Source organism: Sinocyclocheilus grahami, unplaced genomic scaffold (genome assembly GCF_001515645.1).
Source record: "Sinocyclocheilus grahami isolate Dianchi unplaced genomic scaffold, SAMN03320097.WGS_v1.1 scaffold1460.1, whole genome shotgun sequence".
In the NCBI taxonomy this organism is placed as follows: Eukaryota; Metazoa; Chordata; class Actinopteri; order Cypriniformes; family Cyprinidae; genus Sinocyclocheilus; species Sinocyclocheilus grahami.
The window spans coordinates 454,293-469,194 of NW_015506639.1; the positions used below are offsets into that span (position 1 = coordinate 454,293).

A 14,902-nucleotide genomic window follows, 5' to 3' on the forward strand; every position below is an offset into this window, starting at 1 on the left:
GTAATGGAGTAATGGATGACTAATTATATATATATATATATATATATATGATTGAACAAATTAAAATTTTAAATAAATATATATATATATATATATATATATATATATTTTTTTTTTTAACTGTGTATTTTTATAACTGAAAGTAGAAGGTATCAGAGAAAATACTATTTGAAAATCATAATTTTAACATTATGTAATCAACTGTAATGTTTTGAACATGCTAATATTAATCAAATTATTAATCAAATTGGTCAAGTTATATGGTTCTAAACGTTCACAATTTATAACGTACAACAGAATATACCAAGCCACTAATATTGCAACATTTTGACTACTTGAAAAAAAAAAGAAAAAAAAAAAAAAGGAAACACAGAATGCTCTGTGTTTGGCAATCAAATTTATTCAGTGTGTAACTGGAACTCTACACACAAATAACCATATTATCAGAACAACCTCTAACACAACTGTCAACACAGTAACTACTGAGACAAGGGCGTTCATGATTAGTTTGTTTCATGGCATGACGAGTTTGACTGAGTTTGTTTGAACTCGAGGCTCAAAGCTGCAGGACAGTTCGGATACTGTGGAAGACACAAAAATTGCATTTAGAAATCAATTTGTTACCCATATTGCATAAATATAATATTACAAGAAACGCCAGATAAAAACAGGCATGTTATAATGCATGTACCTCTTCCCAGAATGCATCAGGTCAAAGGCCTCATTGATCTGGGCAAAGGGCAATGTGTGAGTAACAAACTCATCCACCATCAGCTTCTTATTCATGTAGTCATTCACTAGCTTAGGGACACTCTCCACACTCTTCCATCCTGAAAGACAAAGAGAAAATCCTTCTCGTATGAAGTGAATTGCCCGGCATATCATATTTATATGCTATTTGTAAATGGTAACGTTCTATAATACCAATAATTCTGTAATAAAATAATAATAATAATAGACACAAAATAAAAAACAATAAGATTATAAAACGAAAATTATAAATAAATACTAAAAATGATGCATTAAGAAATATAAAAATAATAAAATGAAAAACAAAATACATTTTTATAAAAAATACATATAATAAAAGTGATAAAAAATAAATACAATAAAATACCCACCACCAAAAGCTGTGCCTTTCCATGTACGTCCTGTGACCAGCTGAAAGGGGCGAGTGGAGATTTCTTGCCCTGCTCCTGCCACACCAATGATGACACTGGTTCCCCAGCCTTTGTGACAAGCCTCAAGAGCAGCTCTCTGAAATTCAAACATGATAACAATAATGGTCATCCTGAACCTAAGCTGTATAAAACAAGTGAAGTGAAAGTGACATGTGAAGTGAAAGTGACATGTGGCCAAGTATGGTGACCCATACTCGGAATTAGTGCTCTGCATTTACCCATCCAAAGTGCGCACACACACAGCAGTGAACACACACAAACCGTGAACACACACCCGGAGCAGTGGGCAGCCATTTATGCTGCGGCGCCCGGGGAGCAGTTGGGGGTTCGGTGCCTTGCTCAAGGGCACCTCAGTCGTGGTATTGAAGGTGGGAGAGAGCGCTGTACATTCCCTCCCCCCACCTACAATTCCTGCCGGTACGAGACTCGAACCCACAAACTTTGGGTTATGAGTCCGACTCTCTAACCATTAGGCCACGACTTCCCCTACTACAACAACAATAGTGCAATTATGCACTTCACATTAGTACAAATAGTGATAATTATTCTGGCTCTAATTTTGAGTTACCATGGAAGTAGATATTCTGTGGAACAATGACGACTTGAACACAGCTGGGTGGCTGTATTAGCCAGCTTTTGTTCAACCCTAACTAAATGGCTGATGTTTCTGCAGCTCACCATAATGCCAACATTGCCAATGCATTCGAAGGAGTAGTCAACACCTCCATCTGTCAGCTCCACCAGCACTTCCTGAATGGGCTTGCTGTGGTCCTTAGGGTTCACAAACTCAGTGGCTCCAAACGTCTTGGCAATTTCAAACTTGTCTGGGTTGATGTCAATGCCAATGATTCTGGTGGCGCCGGCTGACTTGCAGCCCATTATGACTGCAAGCCCCACTGCTCCCAAACCGAACACAGCACATGTAGAGCCGGCCTCAACCTGCCAGGATGAATACAAGTTCATGTGACATTTTGAGGCAGCAGGAAATATTAAAATATAAAGAAATACTCATTAATTAAACAAAGCAGACCTTAGCAGTATTGATGGCAGCTCCATATCCAGTGGAGATGCCACAGCCCAGCAGACACACTTTGTCCAGGGGGGCATTTTCATCCACTTTGGCCAGAGAGATTTCAGACACCACGGTGTATTCAGAAAAGGTGCTGGTACCCATGAAGTGGAAAAGCTGCTTTCCTTTACAGGTGAACCTGGAAGTCTTATCAGGCATCAGACCCTGACCTTGGGTCACCCTAAAAATAAATTACATTACAACTAAGTATCTACAAACCAAACTATTTCAGTTAGCATTAATGATAAAAAGACCTACGCTACCCTTCAAAAGTTTGTGGTTGGTCTCTTATGCTCACCAAGGCTGCATTGATTTAATCAAAAAGACAGTAAAAACAATAATATTTTTAAATATTAATAAAAAACAATTTGTTTTCTATTTTAATATATTTTAAAATTTAATTTATTCCAGTGATGGCAAAGCTGAATTTTGACCAGTAATTACTCCAGTCTTCAGTGTCCCATAATACTTCAGAAATCCTTTTAATCCCCGATTTGGTGCTCAAAAAGAAAAAAAAAACTTTTTTTCAATATTGAAATGATGAATTGAAAGTTCAAAAGAACAGCATTACTTAAAATAGCTTAAATCGTTTCACGAACAGGATCCTCACATAAGTGCCTGGTCTGTCTAGATGTTGCAGAACATAATGCAGTCCCATGTTTACTGCATCGTCCACAGACCTGTTTGCTCTGTAGGCAAACTGAAGAGGATCCAGCAAGGGTCCAGTGATGTCCTTCAGGTGGGCCAGCACCAGTCTTTCAAAAGACTTCATGACCACAGACGTTAGAGCCACAGGCCTGTAGTCATTAAGTCCTGTAATTTTTTATTTCTTTGGGATGGGGATGATGGTGGAGCGTTTGAAGCATGAAGGGACTTCGCACAGCTCCAGTGATCTGTTGAAGATCAGTGTGAAGATGGGGGCCAGCTGGTCAGCACAGGATTTCAGACAGGCTGGTGTAACACAATCTGGGCCTGGTGCTTTTTTCCTTTTCTGCTTCCGGAAGACCTGGCACACCTCGTCTTCGCTGATCTGAATTGCAGGTGTGGGGGAGAGGGGGGTTGCGGGAGGTGTGAATGGTTGTGTGGAGAGGTGTTCAGGGCAGGTGTGGGGTGTTTTTTTCAAACCTGCAGTAGAACTCATTCAGATCGTCTGCCAGTTGTTGATTCTCCACAGTGCTGGGGGATGGTGTCTTGTAGTTGGTGATTTCTTTCAGACTTTTCCACACTGATGCTGAGTCACTGGAAGAGAATTTAATCCTTATTTTTTTCAGAATAATTACTCTTTGCCACTCTGATCTCCTTTTCCAGTGTGTATTTAGCCTGTTTATACAAGACATTGTACATAATACACTGGTGTTCAATGTAGATGATTCAATGTAAATGCAGCCTTGGTGATCATAAGAGACGTCTTTCAAAAACATTTTTAAAAATCTTACAGACCCCAACTTTTTAACATTAATGTATATTCAATATATAAAATTTAGTTTGTGGATTTGTAAAGGCATGAATGCATACATGATGGAATTTACATTTTTAGATAAATTATTCCATTAAACTGAATTTAGTACTTTCATCATTATTTTCTGATGATCAACATAGCAAATTAGCTCTGAATCCACATCTTCCACCTCTGCCTCCTCTGAATCCTCCACCACCTCCATGCCCACCAAATCCTCCACGACCACCACCATTGCCACCACGACCTCCACGGAAGCCACCTGCAAATACATAATTCACTTTGTAGTTTATATCTTCAAAGGTAAACCACAATGTTAGAGTTATGTAGATGTTATATTATCAGAGATGATAATAAAACTGAATCTATCATCATATGTATACTGTTTTCTTGTGTGATCTTACCTCCTCTCCCACCTCTTCCTCCACGGGGTGGCCCCTTCTCACCTGGAGGCCTCGGGAGGAATCTCTGGAGGGGCATCAGCTTTATAGGGTCAATGAAGAACTGATGCAAGAGGAGAGAAAGAGAAAAGCTAATTAAATATATTGTCATAATACTGTAAGTTACATCCTAGGGAACTGATAAGAGGCAAAAAAGCCAAAGGAAGCAGCTAAAATTGCTTCTAAAAATCCCTTTGATATTCTGAAGCAGTATCTGCTTGTAAATTACAGATAATTTTAAAAGAACACCCACTGATCATTGTCTAATATTGAAAATAACTCTGATAAGTGGTGGGGTGTTCTTTAAAAAACATGATCGCACAAAATAAGACTTACTTTTGAAAAGTTATTTGGTGTGACATGCTGCATTCCAACATGTTTATTTATATATATATATATATATATATATATATATATAGGGGTGCACACGTTTTTCAGCCTGGTTCTCAAAAGAGCACCTGGAGATTTGGTTTGGTCCTCACACTGCACATAGTGTGACCCATTGAATAAAACTATAATATAACTATAAAAAAAATAATAATAGTGATAATAATATTATTAATATTATTGCACTATTTTTTTTTTTATAAAATAATAAAGTGTGATAATACTATTATATTTAAAAATAAAAAAGGAAGTATTAAATAACAATACAATTATTTTATAGCAAATTTTAAAATAAAGTTTTACATTTTTTAATATGAATTTTCATCATTTTCAAACTTAAAATCAGCAAGCTTTTATTTTGGCGTGTTGTCGGGAAGTATATGCGCTGTCGGGTTTAGCACTGCCGACTGAAGAGCATAAGTGACACAGTTTTGCATTGTGCATTAAAAACGGCAGCGGATAGCCTAGATTTATGCTCTCAGTTCAAATAGAAATAGTAACAGACATGTTATGCTTCAAGTACCCACCTACTACTGAAAAAATTAACAATGATGTAACATGATGTGTGGCCAAGTATGGTGACCCATACTCGGAATTCGTGCTCTGCAATGTGCTCACACACACACACACACACACACAGTAGAGAACACACACCCGGAGCAGTGGGCAGCCAATGCTGCGGCACCCAGGGAGCAGTTGGGGGTTCGGTTCCTTGTCCAAGGGTCTCACCTCAGTCGTGGTATTGAAGGTAGAAGCGCGCCAGTAGAGAACACACACCCGGAGCAGTGGGCAGCCAATGCTGCGGCACCAGGGAGCAGTTGGGGGTTCGGTTCCTTGTCCAAGGGTCTCACCTCAGTCGTGGTATTGAAGGTAGAAGAGCGCACTGGTTATTCACTCCCCCCACCTACAATTCCTGCCGGACCTGAGACTTAAACCCCGCAACCTTCGGGTTACAACCAACGGTTACAAGTACTCTAACCATTAGGCCACGACTGCACCCCTTACCATGGGAATAAGGTTCAAAACATCACTACACATCTAAGAAACCAAAAAGACTAAACTTACCTTCTGCAACTTCTTGAAGGAGGATGCCTTCATATTTTCAGAAAGTTTGACTGAAAAACACTGAGGAATTTGTTAAGAAATTGAAATGAAAATGAACTGAAATTAAATTTAGCTCATTAACTGCTAAATCTGACATATGGAATAATGGTAAAATATTAATGGTAAAAAAATAAAAATTATATTTGTATTATTATTAAACTAAATATTTAAAAACTTACAAAAAATATTTTCATACATTTTGAAATATTTATAACATGACAGTTACATGTATACAGTTTTGCGTTTATAAAGATTGTTAAAGGGGTCATATGATGCTTTTTTAAAGATCATTATTTTGTTTATTTGGTGTAACAGAACGTGTTGACATGCTTTAATGTTCAAAAAACACATTATTTTTCAAATACTGTACATTATTGTAGGTCCTCTATGCCCCGCCTCTCTCAAACGCTTAGTTTTCTACAAAGTCCCTCCTTCCGACAAATGCAGTCTGCTCTGATTGGCCAGCTGACCCAGTGCATTGTGATTGGCCGAACACCGCAAGCACTCGTCAGAAATGTAACGCCCCTTACCATAATCGCGAGCTTCATCTTTCAAATAAATGTAAAGACAGTAAATAATGTAATACGTTTTACCATCAGTTCAAGCCCGAAAGGGGAACAGAGTCGAGTGACAGATACAGTGATGAAGCTGGTATGTGTTTGCAGTACACAAGCCACGGTTAAGACAGCTGACTCTGTGATGTGACCCTCTCTCTCTCTCGCTCACACACATACACACACACACGATGCGCAAAACTCCGCATTTGAACAGTCAATAGCAAATACTTAAACTAATAACAAAACAGTAGCTGATTCAGAAGCGCCAGATTGTCATAGCAAAGTCAGAATTACCTCCTCTCCTAGGTTCACGAAACGGTCGTCCATAAAATGCATTGCTGTTCTGTTGTAAGTAATCTTAAAGATTCCTAAATGCATCTACTTTCGGAAGGCCAAATAAAGTGCTTTTGCTTTCGCCTAGAAACACACAGCGTCTCCCTGACATGCTGCTTCAACACTAACTGCGGTTACTGAAACCATGTCTTCTTTCTTTGCATGCACATTTGGGCCGCATTATGCAAATATTTCCACATAGTGAGGTAGATATGTGGGGGCGTGTTAGAACGAGCTGTTTTAGGGGGGCGTGGCAGTCTTAACTTTAATAAAGAATATCTCTTTGGTTTTGAGACTTTAGTCTTTGCAACTTCAGGGATCTTATCTATGCACAATCAGCTTGTAACACTCCAAAGAGAAAGGAAAACTTGAAATCGCATCATATGACCCCTTTAAAGATTTTACAACAAAAAGGTGAGCAAAACAACCTGAAAGAAGACATTTTAGAATTATACTAATAGGCCTTTAACTTGCTAAAAATATGAACTATATAAAACATTAGTAGAAATATTAATACAAATATGATCTATATTCAAAAGGCATCTATTAAGTTGTGTACAACAGGTTTTTAGCAAAAACGTTTTGAGCTTGTTATTATTTTTGAGCCCTTTGAAATTCATGTCAAAAAAAGAAAACAGTAGGCGTTTACAAGGTTAATTATACAAGAACCCTTCACCTGACGTCAGCATGAAGTTTTGAAGCCTTTGTAACATCTGACAGCATTGTTAAGATCCCACGCAATAACATGTAAGGATACAAAATCACGAAGCTGCCCAAAGATCTCGTCCACTGTTCCAATTTACACTTTGTTTTCCAGATATACAGGAACGTTGAAGTAGGGCACTTTGTTGTCCTCCGTCACACATTTACAGACAATATCATCCTCACAGGGGTGCATGAACTCTCCCAAAGCTGAGACACGAGGAGTATGAATAGCAAGTATAACCTGACATGCAGCAACCGCAAGCTAATGTAAACAGAAAGAGAAGCGTGAGGAAAACAAAGGTAACATTAACTTACCGACAACATACTCCGGTGGTCCGAAGTCTTGATTTCAGTGAAATCCACCTCTGCCACCTCGACCCCCTCCACGACCACCACCTCTGTTAAGCCCACCGCCACGACCCCCTCCTCGACCACCACCTCTGTTAAACCCACCGCCACGACCCCCTCCTCGACCACCACCTCTGTTAAACCCACCGCCACGACCCCCTCCACGACCACCACCCCCGCGGAATGACATGACAGAGATCCTGTAAAACACATTTTAACCCAAACAAACCCTATAAGAAAAGACTGCATCTCCAGGTTTAACGCAAATAGTTTTAGGATTGTATTTAAAACACTACTTATCATAAAATCATAAGCATAAACATTCAGGAAAGAAATGCCAGTCACGGTAACGTTAGTGGAGTAAAGTTAACAGTTACTCTCGAGGTTAGCCTTTTAGCATGTTTAATACTTCTGAGTGCAAAATAAATACAGACAAATATTACCAGAAAGTATTATACACACACGTGTTACTGTAAAACTGACAAGAGAAAAGTAAAATTTACCTTTAAATATGACTGGCTAGACTATCAATGAGCACGCTGTTGACTCTTCTTCTTCTTCTTCTTCTTCTTCGGGTTTTAGCATGTTCTTGATCCCAGCTTTGTTGCCATTCTTAAATAATTTCTAACGCAAATAGTTTTAGGATTGTATTTAAAACACTACTTATCATAAAATCATAAGCATAAACATTCAGGAACGAAATGACAGTCACGGTAACGTTAGTGGAGTAAAGTTAACAGTTACTATCGAGGTTAGCCTTTTAGCATGTTTAATACTTCTGAGTGCAAAAAAAAATACAGACAAATATTACCAGAAAGTATTATACACACACGTGTTACTGTAAAACTGACAAGCGAAAAGTAAAATTTACCTTTAAATATGACTGGCTAGACTATCAATGAGCACGCTGTTGACTCTTCTTCTTCTTCTTCTTCTTCGGGTTTTAGCATGTTCTTGATCCCAGCTTTGTTGCCATTCTTAAATAATTTCCCCCACACTATACTCTTTCCTTCTGATCTTGAAAGACGCTGTTGACTCTGGAAATACATGTGCCTACACTGCCTGCCGTAAATGAACACCGACTCACAGACTGTCGTAAACACGGAAGTGAATACCATGTGTGGGCGGAAGAGTCAGTCAAGTAAAAGCAGAAGATTGACAGTTTATGCAAGATACAGTATAAGTCGTAGAGAGAATACATTTCAAATAAATAGAGAATGCACATTAAAACAAATCTTTTTAAGCTAGTATACCCTTTTGAAAAGATTGTAGCGTTCTCGAGACAATAACGAGGCGTTTTGCAGTACAAGGGGTGTTCTTCCACAGCCACGCTGTACACACCCCGAAGCACTGGAACCAGCGGGGAACTCTTCTGCCCCTCTTTCCCCAGGCTACTCCCCTCACACACACACCCAGGAAGCGGGGCTTGTCCCAACTCACACAGAACATTTAACAACTGCAGAGTAAAGTGCAAGATTAACATTAACACATTCCTTTAACAACAGTAACCTTTTTGAACACGCTACGATATATGTTAATCCTTCAGCTTATTGTATGTTGAATTAATAATTTTTAATGAAGTTGAGGATTTAGTACATTTTTGTTACACGTTCGTATTAATTTCACATAATATGTTTCATTTTAGCTATTATTTTAGCATATCATTATTAAAGTTTTTTTTTTATTGGTTATTATTAATTTAATGTAGTAACTTCATTTAAGCTTATTCCAAATGTCATATAATTTTTATTTATTTAATTTTTTTATTGTTATTATTCACATAACGAACCCTTGTTAGATCAGATAAAAGTCACAAACATATTTTTAGCTTGAAACACTATGAACAGCAGCTACGTACGCTAATTATTTTCCATTGCATTTCTGTTCCTATGAATAGATGCCTATAGAAATGGATGCCCATCTCGAGGTATCTAGAGATTACATCCGCTCCAGCGTGGATTCAGCCTCATAGAAAGACTTCAGATGACCCAACACTATTGAAGAGATGATGCTGACCCCTGCGAGGACCCCAGATGACGCCAACTTGAATCTGCCAAAATGTCTCTATATTAATCATTATGATCACACTTGTAATAATCTCTTTAATGAGCTTCTGCCTAAAATTAATTAATGTTAGCTAACTGTATGAATCTATTATCTTAAACTGTTCATTTGTGAAATGAACATTACTTGAACACATTCACTTCTGATAACAGATCACTCTAAATTGTAATGTAGACACATGCATTTTCTGTAAAGCTGCTTTGAAACTATGTGTATTGTGAAAAGTGCTATACAAAATCGTTTGAATTGAATTGTTTTTTTAAATTCCACATAATAATGATTAATTTATAGTAGGCCTACTTTTATAGAACTCAGTTTACAGAGCATGTAAATAAATATGAAGACAACTAAGCTGACAAAAAAAATGAGGAAAGTAGCCTACTTTACAGAGATTTTGAAGAAGAAAGTGTAGAGTCTAAATGATATGTCGCCCATATAAGAAATATGAATGCATGCACTGAGGAAACAGCAGGGGTCAGTCTTGACACATGATGAGCTGAGCAGCAGCACATTACAATATCTCTGGAGGGGCTGTAATGATAGTGAGGGACCAGAACATTTGGATTCTGATCAGGGAACTGCTGGCTCTCCTGGGTCTGCACAGGAGAAGGCAATATCTGTAAATAGAAGTCAGTTTCCCCCGAATCTCTCTACCTCATTTTTTTTTTTTTTAGTTTTTCTTGAATGCCGCAGGCAACTGTCAGCATCCAGCATGGGAACTTGAGTAGTGTGCCGAAGAAGAGGGAGAGAGCGCTAGACAGCCAGAGAGAGAGCACCCTACATCAAAAGGAGTGCCACACTTTATGTGGAGCTTATTATAACCTTGTGTTGTATATCTTGTACCACAAATACCTTTACACTCTCCCTTAAACCTTTTAGAAAATAAATCCTGCCTTTATACCTGCACATCCTCAAACTCAACAGTGACTGGAATTTTGACTGTATCTCTTCTTGGCTGACTGAGAGACACTACAGCATCTGAATGTCAATATTTGATGTTAGGCTAGCACACACATGCTCAGAAGCTATGCTGCTTTTCATAGAGGAGATGGAAGACATACACAACCAATGTTTTGTATTTGCAAAAATGTGTCTGAATGGATGACACAGTTACAAAACAGAACTGTAAAACTATATTTTGTTCCTAATACACTTTGCATTCAACGTATACACCTGCACTTGATGAGACCTTCAAAATGTGATAATTTTAAATATTGAATAATATTTAATTTTAGAAGAACCAATTTTATCCATCAAGGAAAAAAGCATTCAAAAGGTGTCTTAAAAATGCTTGCCAATTTAAATTCCTCATTCTTACTCTTGCGAGGCTCACAAGTTCTTTACTTTGTAAAACTTGTTGTAAATTACCACAATGTGTGGCCTCTCTACAAATTCCTTTTGCACCTTTCAGGACATGAACAATGTGATTTAATTGCACAAATGTGGAATGGTTCGTATCCTGTCTTATCGATTTCATGGTTGGATAATCCATGATTGTCACAGTGGCCAGTCAGATTACGGGGTAAAGAAGGCAATGTGGCCTTTTAGACTGTAATGGGGGAAAAGTCTGTTAATTGCCCCTGACTGCTGAAAGTAAATTAATTATTGATCGCTTATACCACTCTTTTTTTTGTACTTACATAGCTTTACAAATCCTTTTATCTCTCCTAAGTGTAAGTACATTTCCGCTCTGGCATAATTACACACGGAGGGAAGCCCATGGACCACAAAGCACCTCATTAGATCCAAAAAGTAGTTTATTCTGGATTTGTTTGGGATGCAAATACCAAAAGATATCTCACACACTTTTTGTAAATTTTCATAAAGGGCCTCATTTGGTAACTAAGAAAAAGCAAATTTTTTGTGCCAAAAAAAATAAAAAAAATCACATACAGATATAATATTTTATAACATTTTATATTTAATATTGTATATAAAATGTTATATGTATTTTAAATTACAATGGCATTTAGGCTATACAGTTAAAATGTTTCTTTTTCAAATAAATGTTGTTCTTTTAAACTTTCTAGTCACCAAAAAAATTAAATTCTGAATAAATAAATAAATATATAATCATGATTTCTAAAAATATTAAGCAACACAATTGCTTTCAACACTGATCATATAATCAGCACCAAATCATTACACAGTGATTTCTGAAGGATCACTTTACACTGAAGACTGGAGCATGGCTGCTAAAAATTCAGGTTTGCCATCACAAGAATAAATTAGTTTATAAAATATGTCATAAAATGTTACTGTATTTTAGATCAAATAAATGCAGACTTGATGAGCATATATTTATATATGGACATACAAACCTGTTGTGAAACCTACAGAAATTTTGCTCAAGATCCTTTTACACAACTTGCTCACAATTATTAATGAAACCCAGTGTCATTGGCTTCTTTTTCCCCTCGCTTAGGCTGCTGTGCACAAATAAGCCTATCCCATCATTACTTGTGGATATACAGGTGGAGACAGAAAAAGACAGAAGGAAAGAAAGAACATTACTGAATGAAATTACTTATGTGGGTGAGGGCTTGTATCCAATCTGTGTTCAGGATGACACTGAATGCAAAGCACAGATCCAAGCCAAACCAAGACTGCATCATTATTCTGGCCATTGATTTTCCACTGGGCCTCCAAAGGGCCATGTGCTCTTTGAAACGAAGTATAAACAAAGTACCAGCATGATATAACATAATTTTTTATTCTGCTTCAGGTGGCAGCAAGCCCAATGGATTAGAGGTTTCACTCAAAGAAATGCAAGTGTGCATGTGTGTGTCCATTTCAAATGGCACACTGTTCTCTCAGCCCGTGTGAATGACACTCGTTCTCTGATCAGGTTGAGTCAGTGCATTCCGAGTGGGAGAGGAGAACTGAGCATTCAGTGACATCTGAAGACAGGTCATCTGATGCTTAGAGCCAGGCTGTGATGCATTCTGAGTTGGCATTTCACCTCTCGAGATGAGAGACGATATGAGTTGGCATTATGTTTGGTTTCCTTTAATGCTTTGACAGGCTGCATGGGTCCGATTTAACCAAACTGAGTGAAGTGTTAAGACCAAGGGTGGGGAGAACAGCAGTGATAAAGGTCATATCTGTTAACATTCCAAAGTTAGTTGTTGGTTTTGTATCGGTAGACGAGTTTACTGTAGTTTACAAGAAAAAAATTAATTCTTCAAATTCAATGTCTATGTCTACTCCATTGTCAAGAATTTAAATGAGATGGACTCTTTGATTACATTAAGAGAATATCACCATAATGGTACAGCTACAAATGGGAAACAAAAAAGTCCATGCCACCAGGTCAGACAATTGTTAGCTACAAGCAGACAAATCTCTTTTTTTGTGCTTTGATGTTAGTAAATCAAATACTTTAATGTATTGTAATTGGTTCCCTTTGATATCGGACAGTTTTACACATTCCATCTCGCTTTGCCTTCTCCATTCCATTCAGTACAGCAACGGTGACCAAGATTATACCCTGAAAGCACCAATACATACAAATAGCAGTGTCATTAGAGCTGAGAGGTTTGCCATGCTCTCCCTGCCCCTACTGTTCATCCACACAATCCTTTCAACAAAATCAGAGAAGAAAATGTGTATTATTAGGTTTCCCATTCTCTTTAATAAGTGATAGACGAGTGCATATCCTTTCCAGGTCAGACTGGTCTGCAGGGCGTTATCAGGTGCCATCACTGGATGAATGGACCAAGATAATTTTGAATTCTTATGTGGGTCAAAGTAGGGTAAAGTATTTGTTAATGGATCCAGTTCAAAAGAACAATTTGTTAAAAGTTACCTGTTATACTCCTCTGAAGAACACACGGGGCTTGGGTGCACTTTTTCTTTTGTGAATAATTAATTATTGTTCTGTTTCTCTTTCTTTTTTATTAATTTTGTCATTTTGGAGCTCAAAAGCCTCTTCCTTCACATGCATATTCTTCAATTAACTTTTTATGCTATATAGAAGAAAGAAAGTCATATGGGTTTGACACAAGGCTAGTAAATAATAACATCATTTTCAGTGTTGGTTGAATTCTACCTTTAAGAATCGTAAAGGTATGCTCACATATATACTGTAGGTGAACCATGATCGAGAGCCGCTGAGGTCATACGGTAGTATAGCTCTACCACGATTAAGGCCTCAAGTCAAGGAACTGCGTGCCATGATTAGATATATTTTTTGCACTGAGAAGATCACTAACTTTTAGAGAAAGAGTTAAGTACGAGGTTTGTTCGCTTTAATCTCGTCTGATTTCGGTCATGTAATTTTCGAGTGAACCCTAAGACCTTGATGTGATGATTCAGGTTTTGATTGAAGTTGAAAATAACGGCAGTCATGACAAAATAAACAAAAACATGACGTGTTTTTAAAATATTTATTTCTTGAATCATACTTCTCAAATTGTCCCAGGCCATTTTGTGGTAAAATATTTTAGTCCCCCCACAAATCCTCCTCACTTTTTCCATTATATGTCACATCAATGTTCCAATAGCCACTGTGTTTGTGCCCAATATGGTTCCATTTATATTTAATATCTGCTTTATCCAAAATATTCTGCCATCCATAGCAGTGCTGATTCATGCAGTGCCAAGAGCAGAACCCAGCAAGACTTGGTATGTCCTTATACCTGGTGGTGGTGTGTTGTTTCTTTACCATTGAGAGTTTTCTAGTTGTCAACAAAGAATCCAAGCTGTGTATTTCAAAGTCATGCTACCAATGACAGATCGGTGACAGAGGTAGGGATAAAAGGAAAAGCATTTTACAAGCATTTTTTTTTACTGGTTACTGTGGATCTTTGTGGTTATGCAGTTTATTATTATTTTCTTTATATTTAGTTATTAAAAAAAAATTTTTTAAATACATTTTATTAAAATGTACTATTAATTTATTTAGTATTTTGGTTAAATTAAGTAATTTATTGAAACTTACATGAACTTCTCTTGTTACTAACCTTAGAATGAATCGGATAATAGTGGATAGTACTATCCAAATATAACTAAATGGTATGCAATGATATAAAAATTTGCATGCAATTATTATTGGAATAGTTTACCCAGAAATTATGTATTTCACTGCTGATATTAAAAGAGAAATTTGGGGAAAAGTTTCTGAGATCTGCAGGGGGAGGATTTTCAGAGACTATACATAACAAAATTTCAGTTTGCTCCTCAAACAAAGCTCAAAATGTTTCGGCATACACTGTAAAGTACACGTCATATTGGACTTTATGGTTCTCTTATATTGT

The 14,902-nt window shown here is 37.3% G+C and overlaps 1 protein-coding gene and 1 pseudogene across 1 annotated transcript; both read right to left on the reverse strand.

Annotated features, from left to right (window-relative positions):
• Positions 1 to 378: 378 nt before the first annotated feature.
• On the reverse strand, positions 379 to 2,427 carry LOC107570448 (alcohol dehydrogenase class-3-like). The gene is made up of 5 exons (XM_016256681.1): positions 2,212 to 2,427; positions 1,860 to 2,120; positions 1,122 to 1,257; positions 692 to 830; positions 379 to 581 (listed from the first exon to the last, which is right to left on the reverse strand). Exons 1-5 carry the CDS (start codon positions 2,407 to 2,409, stop codon positions 557 to 559), a joined length of 759 nt encoding a protein of 252 aa, XP_016112167.1. The 5' UTR covers positions 2,410 to 2,427; the 3' UTR covers positions 379 to 556.
• A 1,027-nt stretch (positions 2,428 to 3,454) lies between these two features.
• On the reverse strand, positions 3,455 to 8,197 carry LOC107570450 (H/ACA ribonucleoprotein complex subunit 1-like; annotated as a pseudogene).
• Positions 8,198 to 14,902: the final 6,705 nt, after the last annotated feature.

Coding starts and splice junctions, on each gene's coding strand:
- LOC107570448 (XM_016256681.1), bottom strand. CDS start 2,409: ATGCCTGATAAGACTTCCAGGTTCACCTGTAAAGGAAAGCAGCTTTTC. Junction 831..1,121: donor GAAAGGCACAGCTTTTGGTG/GTGGGTATTTTA, acceptor TTTGTCTTTCAG/GATGGAAGAGTGTGGAGAGT. Junction 582..691: donor CTGATGCATTCTGGGAAGAG/GTACATGCATTA, acceptor TGTCTTCCACAG/TATCCGAACTGTCCTGCAGC.